Source organism: Sciurus carolinensis, chromosome 10, assembly GCF_902686445.1.
Source record: "Sciurus carolinensis chromosome 10, mSciCar1.2, whole genome shotgun sequence".
NCBI lineage: Eukaryota > Metazoa > Chordata > Mammalia > Rodentia > Sciuridae > Sciurus > Sciurus carolinensis.
Genome location: NC_062222.1, coordinates 66712946 through 66736067, shown reverse-complemented (window position 1 = coordinate 66736067; position 23122 = coordinate 66712946). Strand labels below are relative to the sequence as shown.

The window sequence follows — 23122 nt, the reverse complement described above, 5'->3', positions numbered from 1 at the left end:
AAGGGCAGTAGAAGGCCAGAAAGAGATTTTTGCTTTTTGAGACCTACTTCTGCAGTCTAAATCAACTGTATTCTGAAGCTGTGGCAGAGCCAAGGACAAAAGGCAAAATCCTTTAATCTTATTATATTAGTTATTTAGAAAATAACCAGGGCCATGAGCACTATACAGTGACTGTGGGCCCAAATCAAAATATATATAAGATCACAAGAAGGAGCCCATATTATTTATCTTGTATAATAAAACTCCATTTCTTTGTTACCATGACTTACGAAGTAATAGTTTTCAAAAGTTTTAAGTCTTTGTACAATAAAATGTGTGGTCATGTTACATATTGCCAAGCAAAGAGGGGATTCCGATACACTATGTTTGAGATTAACATATGGAACCACTTCTGTGTTAGGTAAAAATTTAGGTTCTGACTTTTCAGGGTCACTAGCACTCATTGAGCACACAGTGAGCTCATCCATACTTTGTTAGTCACTGCTTACATATCTGTGTCACTTGGTAACAGATCCTATTGCTTTCAGAGTTATCTGTTTATCTTAGTCCATATTGCTGTAACAAAGTACCATAGACAGGGTGGCTTATGAGCAACAGAAATGTATTTCTCATGGTTTTAGAAGTTGAAAGTCCAAAAATCAGGGTGTCAGCATTAGTTACATTCTAGTGAGGGTCCTTTTCTGGATTGCAGACTGCCAATTACTTGTATTCTTAAGGGGTAGAGAGCAGTGAGGGGATACAAGCTCTCAAGGCTCCTATAAGGGTACCAGTCCCATTCCGGAGGGCTCCACCTTCACGTCTTTATCTGATTCAAATTACCTTCCATAGGTCCACTTCTTACTATCATCTCTTTGGAAGGCAGTGTTACAATATATGAATTTGGGAGTTGGGAGCACAAACATTCAGCCCATAATACTGTTGAACAGCTTTCAAGAACCTAATATGGTTACTGCCACACTACTTAGTTAGTCATCATTAGTGACAGCCAAAAAAAAAGGACATGCAGTTTTTCTTCCCATTTCATTTTACGCTGCACAAAACAAATCTTATCAGCAAAGTACCTTGAGATCCTGGTAAGAAAGATTTATGTGATAGAGAATTAGTCATTACAGCTGTATTTCCTTTGCCTGTTATATGCCATAATCTTGTCACCAGGAGTCCTGTATTATATGACTAAGAAAATGAAATGAAAAAACTATAGGAATAATACCTGCTGGATTTTTAATTTAGGCAACTACATACACAGATACTACTGGCACTGAAGCTGTTTTTGTTAACAGTAAGGTATTTGCTGTCATGGGTGCCTTGGAGGACAATGCTAGAGGAATACCAATTCTAGATCCATAATTTATTCCATTCCATTTGATCTTAAAATTGCTTTCTAACCTTGGAAAAGAGCTACACAGTCAAACGAGTTATAGACATCTAGGTAAAGGAATATCTGTGTCTAATGCTGGTGTCTTCATCATAGCTAAATCTTGTCACAGCTATAGTCACATCTAGATAATACTGTATTACATGACTACTCATGTTTAAGTATTTCTCATATGTTATAACAGTGTTGTTACCACTAAAAACTCCTCACATATTGCTGTAGATGCCCCCAGATTTACTTTGATTTGATACAATTAAATTAATTGCAGTTGCTGTCCTCTTGTTTTTTCCCCCGTATGAGGGGCGTGGGGGAGAAAATTACAATAAATAGTAAAAGAACCACATATTGAGAAATGCTAGACTTAATTAAGGTAAATGCTCCAAAGGGCACCTGTGAATAAAACTCATGCATGACAAACACTTCTTACTCCTTAAGATCTATTGAAGTTAGGATTCTAGTGGACTTCAATTGACCTCTCATGATTGTATGTGAGAGGTGCAGTCTGTAAGGTTTGCATTATATTTGCACTGGACTTTATAGGAGCAGCAGATAATTAAAATGCCAGTTACACTTCCTGAGTGCTTACCACATATCAGGTACTATTCTAAGTGTTTAACATCTAAGCCTCCCTACTTGACAGATAAGGAAACTGAGGCACAGAGGCATAGGTCACTTGGTCAGAGTTACACAGCTGTAAGTCCAGGATTCAAAACCAACTGTTCTGCTTAGAACTTATGCTCCATGAGCATCAGCGTACTGCCTGCCACTGAGAGCTTGAGGCTGGGGCTCCAGAGTTGCTGCACCTCTCTCCCCCAGGAAGAAAAATTATTGTGAAGAGTTTACTGTTTTACCTTTCAGGGAGACTATGTAATTTTTTGAAAACAAGGTTGGTGTAATTAAAATCATACTATATGTTTATGAAATTGAATGTCTGAATTTTTACAGGTATAGAGACAGTGCTTATACAGTATTAAAATGTTTCAAAATATTTATGGACATTTTAATAGTAATTGTATAGTCTGTTATGTTAATGTGTTATTTTATTTGGATATTTGAGTTGTGTGTTTTTTTATTCCCCTTTTTTCTTTCCCCTCACCAACATTTTTAGTAAGAATATTTCAAACATCTTTTATGTATAGTTTTTGCCTTTGAAATTGTTTTTTAATAAGATTCCAAGGATGAAGTGAATTTTGAATTTGTTGACAGATATTTTTGCTAAATTGATTTTGCTAATGAATTATACCGTTTTATACATCATCAGTGTGAGAATCTCCATGTCACTCAGTCCTTATACTGTAGTATTCTTTCTTTGCCAAAAAAATGGATAAGAAATTCAGTCTCATTATTTTTTTTCCACACATAGCATACTTTACATATTCTGTACAGCATTGATCCCTTTTTCTGCTGTGTCTATTTCTAAACATTTTTTAAAACAAATTAGAGGTGGTATCCTTGCAACATCATTGAATGTGTGAGATGCCCCTGAGTTTTTCCCTTTAAATTGACTAATTTTACATTAAGTGAATTTCACCTCAATAAAAAAAAAAAGAAAGAAAAAAGCATTTGTGTCGTGTGTGTCCGATGCAGATGTATCTGTGTATGAAATTCACAGGCAGGGAGAGCTGCTGTGCCCTGCTTATACAGTAAGCATCAGAATGCTGCAGTTGTACACGTAATGTATGCTGCCCTTCTTTCTGCTATTAATTTTGTGCTTTGTTGACTAAGTTTGGCCTAAAATGGGTTAAAAATGGTTTATTGAGTGACGGTATTTGAGTGGCCTTGAAGGGAGGGTATCCTGCTAGCTGTTAACTTGCAGGTTTTAAGGCTGCCTGACAAGCTATCAAATAAATACTCCAGGATCACCCAGTTAGGAAATGGTGGGAACCACTTGGCATTATGAAGGGCATTATAAACATCCCTGTGTCCTGGAAGAAATGAAAACCCAAGAACCTTATAAAAGCCTTATAAAAGAAAGACTACTGGTCAGAGCACACAGCAGGGAACTTGTGTCTCTAGATCTTGCCAGAGCCCTGTTTCTCTTAGTGCTGCTGTATAGGAATGTGTCTTTCCACTCCAGTATCATTTCCTTCTTTTAAAGCAATCTACTTATGTCCTTTTATGTATTTCTATAAGCACCTGCTTTTCATATGGTTCATATGAACTGTTATATTGGGTATTAGCCTTTTTTAACTACATTGAAATATAGATTTGAATATGAACCACATTGAATTTTACAGTTTTTATTTCCAGTTATTTGCATTTGACAATGTTGAGTATATGTGTTTAAATCTTTATAACTTCCTAATTTTTGTGTTGTCCTGTCTATATTGATTACTTCTTTTGGTTTTATGCCACTTGTAGACTTTATATGTCCATGATAAATATTTAATGTATTTTCTTCAATTAAAAATATTTTTATCTGTAAAAGTCTAAATTATTGAGTTTTCCTAGCTATTTTTATGAGAAAGCATAAGGGTATATGTTAATAAGTTCCACATCAAGTGTGAGTTTTTATTTGAATTGTGACAAATTAAAGGTTAATTTGGGAAGAATTGCCATTTTCGTGATTTATAATTCAAAGGCCCACGTTACATTTGTGAAGGCCTGTGTTTCTTCTTTTCACATAGGTAATACATAATTTTTTTATCAGTTGGTAGGAATATTTTTGATTTAACTATTTCTACTGTGAGAACCTTTCCCATGTTTTGATCATTTTTAGCAAAAAATTATTTTTGTGTTATCTGATAGCCAGAGCAATTCATCAGATGATTATCTAATAGTTTTTCAGCTGATTCTTTGGGTTTTCTTCATATAAAAAAAACATATGCTTGCAAAAATTTTTTTTCCAGTAAGTAGACCCTTTATTAGTATTTTAATCATTTTTGCTTTTTACTGGGTCTATAAAAATATTAAATGACAATTTTATTTCTTATCTCTAGAAATTTATTGAATTTTATTAGTTTTTCTTTGCTTTGTTAAAATATCATGATTAAGATAATCATTACGTATGTAATATATTATTTTAATTTTCTTTTGCTTGATCTGGCTATCGGGAAGATTAACATTACCCTAGGTGTTTGTACTAACTGTTGTCATTAGCAACAGGTCAAAGCTGCCTTCCATTTTCTACAAAAACAGATTTTGTATAATTTTAACCCTTGAGAAATGGAAGAGATTGGCATCTGATTTTTAAAATTTTTAGAGCCTAGTTTTTGTTGTTTTATTTTGTTTCTTCAGAATGTCCAAATATAAAGTTGAAATATCCTTTTTTATACATTCATAATATCACATTAAAGTATATTATCCTTTCTGAGAGGAAATAAAAATCTGATTTTATATTGAAGAAATCAAGTTTATTGAATTTCCTATATTTCAGAATTAAATGCAAAATCTTTTCTGATAATAAATAATAAATAGGGATATAATGATGGCTACGTTATCCCCTTTTGTAACAGGAGGGGAGGGCTAAATTTTCTGTAATTATATTGATAATAGCTGAAAATTACCCCAGCACTTCATTCTTCTATAGGCTTTATGTGTATTAACTCATTTGTTCTTCAAAATAATTATGAGGAAGGGACTGTTCCCTTTTATAGGTGAGAAAATAGGCAGTAAGAATACCAAGTCTTTTTTTGAAAATACTGTTTTATTAACACCACAGTGGTAAACAACTTTATGCTTATGTTCTTTATAGATCACTGACTGACACATAATTCAAAACCCACAAAGAAGCTAAGAGTCTTTACATTAAATGTGTTCTTCCCAAAAATCCTTCCTGTATGCCAGTCTATCCTCAAGCAGTAAAATTTGAGTATGCACCATTTTATATTTAATATGTCACATTTAAATAGCAAAATAATGAAGGCACAGCTAATACAAGCAAACTTAAACCCTTTCTACTTCTGAGCTGGGGATGGGGGCACACACTTGGATTGGTTCTTCAAGTATATATTTTTTTTCCCAAACATTAGCTTCAGTGAGGAGTTCTGATGATTTTCACAGCTACACCCTAAAAGCTACATGACAAAGACTTCACAAGGATCAAACTACATAACACTGGATACACATGCTTTACAGAATTTGCTACATTCTACATCTTTTCAAGTAAATTAATATTTCTACAATTCTAGGTAAAGTGACTTAAAACATTTGGGGTATTTTTTACGCCGTTATAAAGACACTACCAAGAAAACACTTAAACATGAAACTGTAACTAATGAATACGTATGTTGACAATATTATACAGGTTATACACCCTCCTTCTTGGAACCACGTTTTTCTCTAGATTCAAATATTCAGAACATTTTTTCAAAACTCGAAATGGCAGTTTTCCTGGCCTCGTTAACAGTAGTCTCATGATCTCCATCGCAGGCTTCTTCCACATGTCTCTCACCGTCTCTCCTCTGAAGTGTAAAGCTGATGTGGGGGGGGGGGGTTGCAAAAGCAAAGTCTTAAAGATGACGTCTTCCTTGGGTTCACTTTCTCTGCATTGGGAAATGTCAGGACTAAAGAAGAATTAAGCATTGAGAATGCGTACAGTTTTGGCTTGGGTGTTTCATGGGTAGAGTAATGATCGTGTTATGAATGGACTTCAAAGTGACGTACTTAACTTCACATCTGCTGACACCCTTTATAGCCTCAATCTCAGTCCTCACAGATCATGAAAAAACAATTTTAAGCTTAATTTGGCATTCTTTCACATCTTTTGATATCTTTGTTGTGTTCAAAATGAAAGTCAAATTTGAAAGGGCTGACCAGGATCGAATTGCATCAATTTAAATTATTTTAGGAATGTCAGAATAGATTCACATTGTATTTTGGTCAAAAACCTGAGCCTTTTACCGTCCAGCAATATTTAAAAGAAAAAGAAAAAAATAGATTGTTGTTTTCGGCGACTTTCCTCTGGTGAGCTCTGGCCCCTCTTATTTCTTGGCGTCATCAGGCACCTCGGCATGGGGATCGTCATCTCTCGCCCGTGCTGCCGCCCCCGCAGCAGCCTCTGCCGCAGCCTCTTCCTCCTCCTCCTCCTCTCCCTCCTCCTCCTCTTCCTCGTATTCCTCCTCCTCCTCTTCCTCCCCCTCCAAGGTCCATGCACAGCCCTCCATTTCTCCGGTAAGCTCCTGGATCTTGGCGAGTAGGGGCTTATAGATGTCATTATACTTTTTCTCCAGAGCCTGAAATTCCTTATCAAATTTGGCCTCTATCTTATCGCATCGCTTCTGCAGCTTTTTGAGCGCCAGGACCCGGCATTTCACCGAATTAGGCAGGCTCTCGATAAAGTCATTTTTAGGCTTTGGCGCATTCTCTGCGGGGGTCTGGGGCTCCTCAGCCATCTGAGCAGCCGCGCTGTCACAGTCGCCAGCCGCGCTGTCAGACTCTCCACCCTGCGCACCGCCTTCCGCCATTACCTCCTCTGCCGCCTCGGCTGCCGCCGCCGCCTGGCTGGGCTCCGCAGGTCCCTGGTTCTCCGAGTCGGCCATGATACAGGAGTTGCCGCAGAGGTCTAGGCTGGCTCCCGCAGAGGCCCTGCACCCGAGCTGCTCCAGAGAGATCTTGTGGATGGGATGCGGCAGTCGCGGGTGACGACGGCCGCGGCGGTGACGTCGGCCGCGGCCCCGCCCTTTTAAATCGCGGCACTTGACTGGTTCCTTGCTATCAGCTGATGGTTGTGCGCTCATACTGCACCAGATTCCTCTTGTTGCTACCCTACCATCTCCTGGGCCTTCAAAACCCGCCTATTGGACACCCAGCTTCCAGTTTACGCAGATCCCTGCCCCCTATTCTCTGCAAAACTGGACTGCAAATGCCAGCATGTGCCTGAGGCACTTTTTCCAGGAACTGCGTATTGCCGCATCCTGTTTTTGATGCGCTTCTTTTTCCTATCCAGTCCCATGGGTGCATCTGCGAGTACACCTGTCAGCTTTTGCGTCTCCCCATAGCTGGTGTTGGTCTGCCTTGGTAGCCTCTTCGAGGCTGCTTTAATCATGTCTTAAATCCTACGAACTCATGTCTGCAAAGTGGAAAGCATGGAAGAGCCAGCTCCCTTCTACCCTATTTGGGGACCTGTGGTATGTGTGTGGACCACATCTCTCTATCCAGCTGCCTCCCCATTCCTCACATCTCATCCTCCTGACAAGGTAGTCACGGGATGGTCTTGAAAGCGATTTTGGAATTTTTGGGGTGGAAACTCAGAGCTCCAGTATCTTGGTGTGTGTTCTAGAAGGTTCCACACAGTGGCCTATGGGGAGGAATAAAACTGGAGGAATAAATAAATAAATAAAGCTTTCTAAAGCATGGGGCCCAGGAAGAGTGCCTCCTCTTGACCCTCTTGATTTGTGTTTTGTACTGCTGTACCTGTGTGTATACACACAGAGCTATTGTCCCTAAGGCACAGTACAGTTCAGCACTGCTCTATGGATCTTAGCTTGTGCTTTGTATCTGAGAACCTTTAAAAAGATCTTAAACAGTGAACTCTTGTTCTATGATAGCAAAGTGAGTAGCATTTTAATTTCTTACCCTGTTATATTTATAACCAAAATCAGAGCTTCTTGAACAAGGATTTGCACACAAAATTTAGGCATAGTAGGCATATGATCTGTACAAGGATTCTTTTTAAAAATTTTTAAAAAATGTTTTTGTTTTAAAAAATTTGTTCTTTTTAATTATACATGACTGTAGGGTGTATATTGACATATTATACGTACGTGGAATATAACTTATTCTAATTAGGATCCCATTCTTGTGGTTGTATATGATTCTTTAGGAACATTTTCATTACTGATTTAAGTGCTTTTTGGACTTGCTGAAGCTTTAAGCAATGAATTTTGAAAATCACCTTCCATCTTTTGGTTCTTGTGACTATTAATATGTAAATCACTTGGTGGTGATTTGGAGCAAGCACCTTATAATGGTTTACAAAATGATTGCATTGACATGCAAAAGAAAAATCTAGTAATCTTTCAGAAACAGACATCTTTGGACCCTTTCCCAAAGTAAACATTTATAAAAGGCCCAATGTTATTCCCATTAGCAGATATTCTTATTGTTTAATATATTTGTGATTTCTATCATCTGTTTTACTTTTTTTTCCTTCTTTTGGTGCCAGGGATTGAGCCCATGGTTTTACCAGTACTAATTGTGCTCTCTGCCTCTGAGCTAAACCTTAACCCTTATTTTACTTTCTTAATTCTGTCTAGAGAATTTACTTTCTCCCTTCCCTGTTACCGTTTATTAAGAGAATTTGTTAAGACTGAAATTTCAGTCTTAGCTTTGACTGAACTTGATGTGTTTATGCATTTACATTTGGTTGGCTGATGCTATGTGTACTCTATCTCTCACCCAAGCATTCTATTTATTGTTTTTTGATGGCTGCAGCCACCTTGAGAATTGGAGTGATTTTTCTCTTTTTGCAGATATCAAACTTAGAATCAGAAAAACAAAATATTCTATTAATGCATTTTTTATTTAATTGACAGAAATGGGCAGGAAGTAGGCCTTCTTATTCTTATAGTATGGAAATTGTGAGAGACTTAAAAATAAAACAGCAACAACAACAACAAAAACAATTTAGTGAAATCTGTTGATTAACTTATTTTAGATGTTTGTTTCCTTTTCAGATCTTAAAAGTTGGTGTTAAGCCAGGCTATTGTTTAAAAGTTTGTTTTATTGAGGTATAATTTACATACATTAAAATTCACCCTTTTGGAGGATGCTTTCACAAACAAATGTAGCTAAGTAAGCATGACTTATTGTTATCAAGACATAGGACAGTAACTATAACCCCCGCCATTCACTTGTAGCTCTTTCCCTGCTCCTAAAACTGTTTACTGTCAATAATTTTTTTTTCCCTAGTATGTCAGAAAATGGAATCATGTAAACCTTTATGATCAGCTTTTTTCACTAGGATAATGTGTTGAGATTCACCTGTATTGTCATGTATATTAGTAACCTGTTCCTTTTCATTGAGTAATATTCTCATCTGCGTTTCCAGTTTTTAAAAATTATGAATGATGCTGCTGTGAATATTTATGTACAGGTATCGATGTGCACATATGTTCTTATTTCTGTTAGTTAAAAATACCTAGCAGAAGGATTGCTGGGTTGTATGGTAAATGTACATTTTACTTTGTAAGTAGCTGTTTTCCAAAGTGGCTGTACCATTTTGCCTTTTAATCAGCAATATTTATGAGTTATAGTTATTCCACATCTTACCAGCATTTGGTATTGTCAGTGATTTCTCTCCCCTAATTTGATAGCTGTGTAATGGTATTCTTTATGATTAATGATACTGAGTATTTTCTCAATGTGCTTATAACACATCTTTTTTATACTGAGGGTTGAACTCAGGGGTGAGCCACAACCCTAACCCTTTTTATTTTTTGAGACAGAGTCTAACTAAGTTGCTTAGTGTCTCCCTAAGTTTCTGAGACTGGCCTCAAACTTGTGATCCTCCTGTGTCAACCTCCTAAGTTGCTGGGACTACAGGCTTGTGCCACTGTCCCTGGCCCATTACTTTTATCTTCTTTGATAAAGTATCTGTTTAAATCTTATGTCCATTTTCTAAATTGTTTTTTTGTTTTATATTTCTTGTGTTTTAAAACATTTTTTATTTATTTTTATTTTTTAGTAGATAGACACAATACCTTTATTTTATTTATTTATTTTTATGTGGTGTTGAGGATTGAACCCAGTGCCTCACACATGCTAGGCCAGTGGTCTACTACTGAGCTACAACCCCAGACCTATTTATTATGTTTTAAATATTCTTCATATATTCTGGATGCAAGTCCTTTAATGACATGTGTATTTGACAAATATTTTCTTCTAGCCTATGGCATTTCTTTGAATTTTTGTAACTGAAAGCAGAATTTTTAAACTTTTGATCAAGTTCATTTTTTTTGTTTTATGGATTGTCATTGGTGTCATGACTAAGCAATCTCTGCAAAATTCAAGGCCATAAAGATTTTTTCCTATGTTCTCTTCTAAAAGTGTTATGATTTTAAGTTTCATATTTAGACTATGATGCATATTAAATTAACTTTTGCATAGATGTGAGGTTTTCATGTTTTTTTTTTGCATAGGATGTCCTGTTGAGCCATCACCAGTTAATTAAAACCTGCCTTTTTACCTCACATATGAGAATATGCTTCTGGACTTTTTCTTGTGTTGCATTTTTTGTGTTTGTTCTTTCACAGTACCACATTTGATAATGTAGCTTTATAATAAGTCTTAAAATCAAGTAATGAATCCTTTAACTTTATTATTTTTTAAAATTATTTTGGCTTTTCTAGTTCCTTTGCATTTCTGTCTAAATTTCAGAATTGACTTGATAAGCTTTTTAAAAGACCCCTAGCTCAGATTCAGACTTCTAAAAACCATTGGTGCTGTATATGTAGTACTTTTTCTTTTAGCACATTGCTTAAAACTTAAGTCAACTTGTTCAGAGTTATCTCATTTGATGGGTTTTATAGAGTCTAGTGCATAATTGGTGCTGCAGTAACAAACAGTTGTGAATAGTGTAGATGAGCCATTATGCTATGAAGTCTTTATCTTGACATATTGTAACTCTCTTGCAGCTGTCACACTGGAAATGAAAAGAAGCAAGGCAAGGGTGGGTGGGGGAGTAATTGGGAATACAAGTCTATAGTCAGACACCTGACATCAATTTCTGCCCCTGCCCATATGCTAGTTGTTTGTTTTAGACTCATTTGTGAAATTAGAATAATGATCAAGTCAACTTTAAAGAGTTGTTTTTTTCTTGATTTCTTTATGTATTTTTATTGAGATATAATTTTCACACCCTAAAATTCATTGAAAGGGTTAGTTTTGAATATTGTCTGAGATAATGTGTATCCAAGAACTTCTTGCAAAGACTAGTACCTAGTAAACTCTGTTAGTGACCATTATTAAGGAAGAGAATATTTTGAGAGCAATACTAACTGATGTGTTAGATATTAGAGTTTATACATTATTTTGCTAGGGATACGGCAGCAAATTACCATAAACTAGGTGGCCTAAACAACAAAAATTTATTGTTTTAATAGTTGTAAAGGTTAGACATCCAAAGTCAATGTTTCATCAGGATTGATTCCTTCTGAGGGCTGTGAAGGGATCGTTGTGTTCCAAAGCTCTCTTCTTGCTTGCAGATAGCTGCCTTATTCTTTCATCTCTTCACATTGTCTTTCCTCTGTGTGTATCTGTGTGCAATTTTTTCCTTTTTCTAAGGACACCAGTCATATCATGTTAGAGCCCTCCCTAATGACCACATTTTAACTTGGTTACCTCTATAAAGATCCTATCTCCCAGGAAATTCTGAGTTATAGGGAGTTGGTACTTGAATATATGAATTTGTTGGGACACAAAGTTTATGATCCTCTATCCTTTAGATCTCCAGAATTCATGTGTTCTCTCTCTCTCTATCTCTCTCTCTCTCTCTCTCTCTCTCTCTCTCTCTTTTCTCTCTCTCTTTTAACTGGAAATTGAACCTAGGGATACTGAGTTGCTTAGGGCCTTGCTAAGTTTCTGAGGCTGTCTTTGAACTTGTGATCCTCCTGCCTCAGCCTCCCACATTGCTGGGATTACAGTTCTGTGCCAGCAGGCCTGGCTACCATGTCCTTCTTAAACACAAAATATCTTCACCCCATTCCAGCATTCTTTAACCCATTTTATCAACTCCGAGTTCACAATCTCTTTTGTGATGGCTGACTATGTATGTGCCAATTTAACTGGGCAGTGAGATGCTCAGATATTTGGCTAATTCTTATTCTGGTTATGTCTATGAGACTATTTCTGGATAAAATTAACATTTGAATGTTGAGATTGAGTAAAGTAATTGCCCTTCCTAATATGGGTGGTCTTTATCCAATCAGTTTAAGGTCCAAATAGGAAAGAATTGACATCAGTGTTTTCCTGCCTTAGAACTGGAATATACCATCCATTCTCTTACCTCTGCGACTTGCCAACTGCAGATCTTGGGACTTGTCAGCTTCTATTGCATGAGTCAACTCCTTATAATAAATTACACACACAGCCCACCTTATTGGCTTTGTTTCTCTAGAGAACCTTGAGTCATACATCATCTGAACATCATTTAAATCAAGTATGGGTGAGACTCAAAGTATGATTCATCCTGCGGCAAAATTCTTCAAGAGCTTTAAACTGTGAAGCTACACAGTTTTCTGCTTCTAAAATACAGCAGTGGAACAGACATAGGGTAGACGTTCCCATTCTGAAGGGGTCATGGGTTTGACGTAAGTCTGAAACTTGGCAGTGAAAGTTCAGTTAGGTTTTGAGGCTTGAGAAGGCGTAAGTGGTCTCTGGCTCCATCCTCCCTCTTCCAGCCCATCAGAGTGATGGCCCGCTGGAGTGGCATCACTGCTCCTTCAGTCTGGGCCCCTCCTGGTGGTGGCAGTCTCAATGGCCTCTGAACTGTCTTTGTGTCGTTCTTCTCCTTTCTTAAAACATAATGCATGTTTACAGCCAGACAGCTCTATTGTCCATTTCCTACCTATAGAATCTCAGAAATCTCTCAGCTCTCCTTCATTTTGTCCCCTCTCTGTCCCCTTTGATCCAAACTGACAGTGTTTTTGCTAGTTTGAAATTCTCAATACCCTTTTTGGTCTCCCATGTGATTTTTGGGGGCCCAATACATTATACAAGAAGGCTCCACATCTTCCTGTATACCTGCATCTTTATTCCTTACTTCAGCTGAGATGGTTCATTGATCTATGAGCTGCATGCCTAATCTCTGTTGCAAAACCTTGTTCAGTCACACTCATAGCCCTGTGTCCAGAACATGTTATTGGTTAAGCTAAAAATTTTCCCAACCTCCAAGTTTCTAATTACTTTTTGTTTAGCAGTTTCCTCTTCAGTTTATATCTTTCCTCTTCCTTTTTGCTGTGAGCAGCAAGGAGAAACCAGGTCTCATCTTTTAATTGATTAGAAATTTTTTCAGCTAAATATCTAACTTATTGCTTACAAGTTCTACTTTTCACAGAACACTATCACACAGTGGGCTAAATTCTCTGCTGCTTTATAAGAGGGATTGCCTTTTTTTTCCAGTTTCTAATAACAGGTTGCTTATTTTTAATCAGAGACTTCACCAGAAGTACTTTCAACATTGATATTTCTAGCAGCGTTCTGTTTATGACAGTATATTTTCTGGATCAATAAAAGCTTCTATACAACTCTCTTCTCTTTTCTTTCTGAACCCTTACAAGAATCTCCTGTGATGTCCTTATTTCTACCAATAGTCTCTTCCAGAGCAGTCTATTCCTTTTTTATCAAACTCCTCAGAACTCTTCTGTGCTCTTCTTATTACCCAATTCTAAAGCCACTTCTGTATTTTTAGATATCATCGAACTTTTTTTTAAAGGCTTGTGCTTTTTGAAAAAAATATTTTTTTAGTTGTAGATGCACACAATACCTTTTATTTTATTTATTTTTTATGGGGAGCCGAGGATCGAACCCAGTGCCTCAAGTGCACTAGGCAAGTGCTCTACCAACTGAGCTACAACCCCAGCCCCTCAGTGAACTTTTTACAGTCATTCTTAAATTCTTTTTCAGGCATTTTGCCTATTTTGATTTTTTTGGAATGTATTGGTAGAGAGTTGTGATGTTCTTTGGAGGCATTATATTGCTTTGCTTTTGCATATTCCTTCTGCTCCTGTGTTGAAATTTTTGCATCTGGTAGATCATAAAAGATCCCACCTTTTATGGGTGGCCTTCTTAGTTAGTGATTGTGTTCATCAGCTTTCTTTCACTGTGACAAAATACCTGAGATAAATAAACTTAAAAGAGAAAGCTTTATTCTGGCTCAGTTTTAGAGATTTCATTCCATAGTCACTTGGCCCCATTGCTTTGAACCCATGGCATGACAAAACTTCATGGTAGAGAGTATGTGGTGGAGCAAAGCTGCTCACCTCATGGTGGCTGGGAAGCAGAAAGAGAAAGGGGTGGGGAAAAATATGTCCTTCCAGGGCACGTCTCCAATGACCTTCTTATCCAGCTAGGCCCTACATCCTAAAGTTTTTAACCACTCCCAATATTACTATCAGCTGGGGACCAATCTTTCAACACATGGACCCTGAGGACATTTAACATCCAAACTGTGACAGTGACTTTCTCCTCAAGATGCATCTTGAGTTGGCAGCTTGTTGGGCAATGTTGTCTCTGATTCTTGCTGGGCACCATAGTGTAGTTTCCCTACAGCTTCTTTGGTCATGACTAACGACTTTAGGCATGGTACATACTGTGGCAGAGTTGGAGAGACTCACTGTCTCTGCAAGTCAGGCAAGAATTGGGGACACTTTGGCAGCTTAGGCTGGTGTGATGCAGACAGCAGTGGCTCATTGTGTGCTACTCCCACAGTGGGAGTGGTAGCCTCTGTTGGGCATTGGGGGTTTCCTCAGCACTGTTGATGCTAGTTCTGCCGTTAGCCAGGTCTTTGGGACTGGCAGTCCAAATAGCGATGAGAGAGGCCTAAAGCACTTGACATCTAGCCAGTTCAAACTGGTCTGTACACTCCATGAGGAAAGTAGGTTGTGGGAATCATAGCACCCCCTCTGTAGTGCCCACACCCAGTCCTGACAGCAGTGTGCAGTCAGACTGGGTGTAGGTTAGGGCAGCAGCTGAAATGGTGTAGGTGGGGGTGGTAGCAGAACTGTGGTGTTCCTCTCTGCTGGTTTAGTGACAGTTCCTGTCTGGGAGGCAGGTATAGCTGTACACATCTGGTGGTGGAGTGAGAGCTGGAGCCACAGAGTTGCTCAAGGCCCCTTCAGTGCTTCCCTGTGGGTGGGTCAGCAGCAGGGACTGCTGTGTTTCTTTCCAACCCTGTCAGTAACAGGTGCCTGAATGCAACTTGGGGGAATGGTCTTTGGGAACCATGTTCTGTCCTGGCACTGGTATAAGGACACAAGTAGCTGGCTGAGCTGTTTGCCTTCCTGTTGCAACACTGTCTTCTATAGTATAGGGCACACAGTGCACTTAGGTTATGGTCATTTTATTGGACAAGTTGAATTCACTAGGTAGCTACCTCCCTAGACAGTGCAGTGGAGGATTTGTGTAGTCTGAGATGGGAGTATACCCCAGAGCCCCCCAAACTCAGACAACAACTTACTTCTCAAGGCAGCTTATGGCTACAGAACCCTGGGGGTTTTCTGGGAGATAAAAGAGATCCTTTTTCAAAGCAAGGTGGCGGTACAGATTTCAGATTACTTATCTTAGTGGCCGCAAGCCTGTGAGGATTTTGAAACTTTGTACTTGCTTGTTTCTGCATACCATATATATAATTTCATATCCACAAACAAAATATTTTATTTGTAAATAGTATGACAAGGATTGCTAAGACTTACAAAGCAAATATTATACACTAGCTTGGGTTCTAAGCTGTTCCACATGAATTAACAAATTTTGACAACAGTGTTGTGATTTATGTCCTCCTTACCCTTCCCACTTTACAGATAGGAAACTAAGGCAAAGAAAGAATAAACAACCTACCCAAGGAACACAGATGTAAGCTGCAGAGCTCATCGTTTTAGGGATAAACAACAACTTACATAAGTGCTGGCATATTGTACTTAAAAACTTGCTTTTCATTCCTTGCTCTTGAGAGCCTACTCATTTTGACAAATACAGATCTAATTAATTCCAGGAAAGTGCTCTGTTTTATGGTTTCTCTTATATGACTATACCATCTTTTCTTGGACCATTCTCATGTTAATGGATATTAGTTTTATTTCTCTAAATTCTGTATACTATAAGAAGGTGCTGTAGTCAGGATCCCTGTGCTTTTATGAGTCTCTCTGGATTACGTCCCTTGCTGATAGAGTGGCTGGGGCAAAGGGTGTTTATATTTTCAACTTTTGTAGATATTGACAAATTTTCTTCTCAAATGTTTATGCCTCGTGTCATGGTGTGTATTGTAAGAAACTGAATGTACATGTGGACAATGGCTTGGCCATATATAAAAGTAGAGCTCTGTCCCATAATCTGCAGCGACCTGCCAAGGAAACCAAACTTTTATCTACAAAAGCAGCCCAGGAAGCCAGCCTGCTGAAAGTCAGGCTTAGAAAAGGCCTGATTGCTGTCTTTCTCTATAAATTCTGTAACAATCAGCTTAGAATGGCCAGAATTTTATTAATAGCCTATAGTTCTCCTAATTTTTTCCCACTTCTGATGTAGGGCCAGTCAGAGAAAGCCAAATATGCACCCCAAACAAAGGATGCCCCATTTCTAGTTAGCCCACCTAAGCATCCTCATGCCAATAGCCTCCAGGCAAGGTGGACCTGCAGCCTCCCTTTTCACTATAAAGCATTCCCCACCTCTCTACCTGTCTTTGAGTCTCTCACAAACACCAATGACAGTGGATGACGCCTTTGATATAGAGGAAGCTTCAATTAAATAGCCATTACTTTTCTCATTTGGTTGATCTTCATTTATTTCATAATAGCTTTATGTGGTTCTTATCATTTCGTAGTGTATCTTCCCCTTTACTGTGTATGACATTCGCATTTCCCCATGTCTTTACCATCTGATTTTTATGTCAGTCTGATGGGTGCAGTGGTAATTTACTGTTGTCTTCATTTGCATTTCATTATTAGTGAGATGGAGCCATTGTTTCCAAAGATACTTAAAGGATTTATAAGAAAGGAGTTACAGAATTCAGAAAGTTATTGTCATGTCTAAAGACTTCTGTGGTTGAGTAGGATTTAGAGGTCTCCTATATCTCAGTAGTTATTTCTTAGCCTCATATGTAAATGGTACAGTGTCTTCTGTAATGTCATTCTTATTCTGTGAAATACACTTTTTATTTTGGACTTCCTTGGACAGACTGCCATTTATATTAAGGTTGATTGCTTTTTAAAATACACAAGGATACAAATGTCAGGTTGTTTAGCTTTATTTGTTTCTGAAGATAGGGGAAATGGCTTAGAACAATTGCCATGCAACTATTACTGCTTGAAAGAAAAAGTCTTTGTTTTCTAAACTAATTTTAAGCAGGTAAAAAGTGGAATTCCTCAGGTAGAGTCAGCAGCATGGTTCTTTCTGTCTGACCTCCTCCCCTTCCCATCTCAAGTCACCTGAAACATTCCATGGAATCCTAGGGCTAGAACTGAACGGCATGGAGGGCCGGTGGCCTCCATGATAATGCCTTTGGCATGCCACCTGGTATAGAACTTGATGGAATTCCATTTTTTTATCACTCTCAAGCTCAGAGTAGAAGGGCAACTTCATAACTTATACAAGGCTTGAGCTAATTATGTTTCTTTGGTCTTCTGGCAGGCAGGAGTTTGTAGATGCCTATGTGAATTATGTCTTCCACATCTCAGTTCATGAATGGTACACAGCATTCTCCAGTGGCTTCCTAAAGGTGTGCGGTGGCAAAGTACTTGAGCTCTTCCAGCCTTCAGAACTGAGGGCCATGATGGTAGGGAACAGCAACTACAACTGGGAAGAGCTAGAAGAGGTAAGCTCAAAAGATGCTAGCTTTGAACCAGCAGCTGCCTGGGTAGATTGCCCAGGGCCTGGTCTCCCTTGAGAGCATACCGCAGTTGAGTATGATTTGGGGGTCTCTGCATTTCGGTAGCAATTTCTTAGTCTCAAATGAAAATGATATCCATGTCTACTATAATATTGTTCTTCTATAAGATAATTTTTTTTCTATTGTCTTTTATGGACAGACTGCCATCTACAAGGGTGATTATTCAGCCACACATCCCACTGTGAAACTATTCTGGGAAACATTTCATGAGTTTCCATTAGAAAAGAAGAAGAAATTTCTCTGTGAGTATCAGTAATATCAGTATGGCATTTGTCCACATTTTAGTCTCATGTATAGTGTAGGAAAATATACCCCATAGGTAGGATTTAACTTTTCTAAGTGGTAAAGAGTAAGTAAGTAAATACACTTATGGTTATTTTTTTTTTTTTCCAGTGATTTCAGGCACAGCATACATTTTTAATCTATATCTTTTGCCTAAAAGGAGGGATTACATTAAAGGGAGGGAAAAAGCTTTTTATTGATTTTTTTCAGTTGCTTTAAAAGTAAATAGTTATTTAGCTGGGGGTGGCAATGCCCACCTGTGGGCAATTAGTCAGGAGGCTGAGGCAGGAGGACCCCTTAAGTCCAGAAGTTTGAGCCTGGCCTGGGCAGAGAGAGATGGTATCTCAAAAAACAAAAGCAGATGAATAAATGATGCAATAGTTATTTTATATGAAAGTAATTCCTTGTCAGGTGTGGTGGTGCATGCCTATAATCTTAGCTCAGGAGGTGGACGCAGGAAGATTGCAAGTTTGAGACCAGCCTTAGCAACTTAGTGAGACCCTGTCTCAAAATAAAAAAAAAAAAGAACTGAAAATGTGACTCAGGGATAAAGCATCCTTGGGTTCGATCCCCCATGCCCCCCCAAAAGAGAAAGTGATTCCTTAAGTATTATATTTAGGGAATGAAGTCACTTGGACTAGCCTCCCTTATATCTATAGCCTTTAAAAAAACATTGCTTAAGTATAAACAAAAAATTAAAATTAAAAAAATATTGCTAAGTGCCTTTGTAGGTGGAACTGGGGAAGTATGATTTATAGCTCCCTCCCATCTTTCTATACTATGGATTTGCCTATTATGGACATTTCTTATAAAAGGAATCATATACTGTATGGTTCTTTGTGACTTGCTGGAGGACATCAGAGAAGGGTAATATTCTTGGAAAGGAAAATGAAGTTAGTTTACATGAACAAATTCGGCCTTTTAAAAATAGCTGAAATCTTCCCTTTATTACATATAATCAAAGTCAGAAATTAGTCAATGAACAGTATAGAATTTTTATTCATAGAAAACAAAAAATAGGGTTTGAAAGGGTAATTGGTTTTGCTTTATAAGAATGAGCATATTGTAGTAGTGTAGGGGTTAGGCCCTGGTTCTGCTGCTGTCATTGAGCAAAGATGCGAGGAAGTGGAGATCTAACACTGGAACTCTCCCAAAGGCCCAGCTCTGTTCTGCCCAGTTATGTTGGGCTGTTGAGAAGCAGGGACATTAGTTAGATAACAGGGTAAAACCTGCTAAAGGATGTGGTAGAGCATTCAAGAGAAGCCTCATTATGGCTCTGGGGACTTCTGTAGGAAAGGCATTTGCTTTTCAGAAACCATTACACTTAGGGAAATTCCTCTTAACTCTGGAGGTCTTGGCAAGAATGTCTGTACATCCTCAGCTCAGGTTATTTGAAAGTGCTTCTTAAGTGATGATTTCATTATAGTGATTTCCAGCATTTCTACTGTGAGAAAGTTACCCTGTACTAGGAAGAGGGAAAGACAAGTTCTTGTGGCCACACCTTACCCCCTGTCCTGACTTTTGTCAAGTCACAGTGATGTTATAAGATTGAAATGACTTATCTGGATCAGTTCTGAGTTTTGAAGGAGACCATGGACATCAGATCCTAAATGGAAGCTCAGCCGGCAAGGCAGCATAGGCATCAGACACTTGGCATGAGAGGAGACTTGAGGTCATAGAAGCTTGGTCTTCCTGATATCCCCTGAGGGCATCTCCTCATTTTCTATGTCAGTCATTCCTTTCTCCTTTGGTTTTGTGAAAGCTTATAAGGTTTATGAGGGCATGTGTTTGATGACATTTTTTATTTGAGGGTGGTTCTGAGCATTTATCATTCCTCTGGGTACATACTGGCACATGCATGGAATTGTACTTCCCATGGGAGCCACAGGGTGTCATGCCATCCTCTCTGTTGCAGCAAGAGTGCTGAGAATGATAATGCCATTTCACTTTCTCCCACAGTATTCCTGACTGGCAGTGACCGGATTCCCATCTATGGCATGGCCAGCCTACAGATCGTCATCCAGTCCACGGCCAGTGGGGAGGAGTACTTGCCTGTGGCCCACACTTGCTACAACCTGCTTGACCTCCCCAAGTACAGCAGCAAAGAGATTCTGAGTGCACGACTGACCCAGGCACTTGATAACTATGAGGGGTTTAGTTTGGCCTGAGTCTCTCCAGCTGGTTCTAGATGTCCCTTCCTTCCTCAGTGTCCACATTGAGGTCTATAGAGAAAATCATGGGGAGTGATCTATTTTTTTATTGTCTAAGTGGATTGGGACTTTTGAATCCTGAAACTGGTTGATGTGCTTCTGGGGTTATAAGTAGCTAACAGCCTGGTCCAAAAATCAGGGGTTGGGGATAGGATGAAAAATTGACTCTGATATGGGAGTTGGTTTGAATTTTGTTTTGTTTTTGTTTTAAACCAAACTACCCAGTATTCTTTTTACCTGTGAATGTGTTGCATTCTGCTGGATAAAATGGCAGTAGACTTTTAACCTTTCATTTCCTAAATGTCTGTCTCAGCCTGTTCTTTCCTCACAATGCTTCCTTTTCCTTCTCCTAACTTCTCATTCCTCTATAAGAATGACTTTGACTGATCTGTTCCTTCCTAACTGCGCATGCTGACTGCCTCCTTTCTCTTCAGCCTTGGAAATGCCCTGGCTTGTTGCAGCCTACTCGAATCTACAGGAGGAAAGGACTACTTCAGAAACTCCCAATCCCCCAAAGCCAAGTCTGAATCCATTACTTCAGCAGAGCTCTTGAGAATTTCCGGGAGCCTTTATGAACACAGCTTGCTTAAAAAAATAAATAAATAAATAAAGTTCTTGAGGGAATAGCAACCTTCCCATGGCTGTGCATATTTCCTAGGCCTCCTTAAAGATATGCAGAGCAGCTTCAAGTTGCAGTTGAGCCTAATTTTGTTTTACTGCTCAGCCATGCCCCTTTGACAATAAGATGAATTGATAGGCCTCCCACCCCTTCCGTTATCTAGCTTTTGGAGCAAGTTGCGTTAATTTTTTTTTTTTAAACAGAGTCTCTATATTGCCCAAGAAAAGTAGAAACAATACATTTCTCACCCCTTTCTCTGTTTTATGTCATCTTTCTTCTCTTTTCTCCTTTCACCCCTCCTTTACTTTGCTTTTCTCTCTTCTCTACTGCATCCTCTTCTTTGTTAGGACTTAATTCTCCCTTCCTCCCTTCTCCTTCTGGTGGATACATGCTGTTTTTTTTTTTTTTTTTTTTCTTTTTATTTAAATTTCAAATTTTCTATTTAGATTTTTTTCCCTCTTCCCTAATTGTTAAGACTTAAGGACATTCTTTATGATAGAATTTTTGTTTATCACATTTGAAATGTTTGTTTACAGTGGAATTTTGAGGGGATTATGTTTAAATCAAATATATGTATCTCAAAAATGACATGTTCAACCTTCTTCATCATGGGATAAGAGAATTCTACATGATCAAAGAACCCATGTAAGCCTAATTTTAAATTCCTAGTAACTAGAGAAAAAACTTATTTATATAAAATGAAGTATTTATGAACCGTGATACAGATTCAAATCTCAATGAAGGATTGTGGATTTTTGCTTTTTGTTTTTAAAACTTACTCCAATTGCTAAATTGGTAGTTTTTCAGTCTTTATAAATACAATATTAAAAAAAGATATACAGTTATATGAAATGTTTATTTTCTATGTGTGTGCATATAGTACAATATTATGCAATAAATTCGGTGTTTTAACTTAAAACTATTTCTTCTTGTACTTGCAGAATGGTCAGCTTGCTTTCATTAGAAGCATCAGGTCATATACCCAAATAATCTAATGGAAGGTGAAATTTGGTTCCTGCCATAAGAAAGTAGAACCAAGTGCTGAGAAATAAAGCAAGCAGGGGCAGGAGCACGGAGGAGGGATGGGATTTCTGAAAGTTGTAATAAGCAAAAAGTCCTTTCCAGAGAGGAAGAGGCCTCAGCAGAGGTGCACACTCGGGAGCATATTTTAGGGAAGGGTGTGGAACAGTTTGAAAGGAACATCAGAAGAAGTGGAGTAATGGTAATAAGACTAGAGAGATAGATGGGGGACTTGGACTGGGAGAACGTGGCTCCACATTAGAACTTTAGTGGGTAACTGGGTGGCATTTGCTCAAGGATCCAGAGCCCCTAGGTCATGTGACCTGAGCCCTTTTTTTTGTTGTTGTTGTTGTTACTAGGAATTTAACCCAGGAGTGCTTAACCACTGAGTCACATCCCCAGCCATTTATAAAGTTTTATTAGAGACAGGGTCTCACTAAGTTGCTTAGGGCCTTGCTAAGTTGCTGAGGCTGGGTTTCAACTCTCCATCCTCCTACCTCAGACTCCTGAGCCGCTGGGATTACAGGTGTTAACCACTGCAACTGACTCTGATCCTGGTTTTAAGAAGGAAAATGTGGATGGTATAAATTTGGAAGATTTGGAATGGGAAGGACTAAAGCAGAAACACAGCAGCTCACAGCAGCAAGGGTAGCAACAGTGTAACTAGGAAGAGCTGTGCAAAGGAGATGGAGATGAGGAAGAAGAGAAATTGAAGATGAATTAGACTTGTTCATCCAGTGATTGACCCTTGGCCCACTTATGCATGCTGTAAGAGTATGAAACACAACAAAAGCATTTTCAATAAATTTCTACAACAGCGATGTGTTGTTTTACCAGATTTTATAGAGGGTTTAAAGTAGTAAAGAACAGTAGTTTTTCCAATAATAAGCTCCATTCACCAACATTTAATAACCTGTGTAAACGGCAACTTTGAGGGGCAACAAAACTGATCATATTTAAATTTGGACAGAAATAGCCAAGTTATTTTAAATAACTTTAGGGCCACAGAATCTTCATTCCTGATATAAGGAAATTGGACCAGATAATTTCTAAGGTCCCTTTGAACTCTATAATTC

At 38.4% G+C, this 23122-nt stretch overlaps 2 protein-coding genes across 6 annotated transcripts in view; one reads left to right on the top strand and one right to left on the bottom strand.

Annotated features, from left to right (window-relative positions):
* The window catches only part of Herc3 (HECT and RLD domain containing E3 ubiquitin protein ligase 3), a 116050-nt gene extending 93231 nt beyond the window's left edge, over window positions 1-22819 (top strand). For 4 of the 5 annotated variants that reach the window (XM_047565678.1, XM_047565680.1, XM_047565679.1 and 1 more), the window contains 3 exons: window positions 17657-17840; window positions 18055-18157; window positions 20157-22819. In XM_047565678.1, coding sequence (XP_047421634.1) covers window positions 17657-17840; window positions 18055-18157; window positions 20157-20365 — 496 coding nt within the window. In that variant the 3' untranslated portion in view covers window positions 20366-22819. Of the gene's footprint in view, window positions 1-17656; window positions 17841-18054; window positions 18158-20156 lie in introns of those variants that run through there. The other variant, XR_007110427.1, reaches the window with a different exon arrangement.
* On the bottom strand, window positions 4914-6988 carry Nap1l5 (nucleosome assembly protein 1 like 5). The gene has a single exon (XM_047565684.1). The coding sequence runs from the start codon at window positions 6853-6855 to the stop codon at window positions 6298-6300; it is 558 nt and encodes a 185-aa protein (XP_047421640.1). The 5' UTR covers window positions 6856-6988; the 3' UTR covers window positions 4914-6297.
* Window positions 22820-23122: the final 303 nt, after the last annotated feature.

Excerpts from the sequence above, each read along its gene's own strand:
- Nap1l5 (XM_047565684.1), bottom strand. The coding sequence starts at position 6,855 with ATGGCCGACTCGGAGAACCAGGGACCTGCGGAGCCCAGCCAGGCGGCG.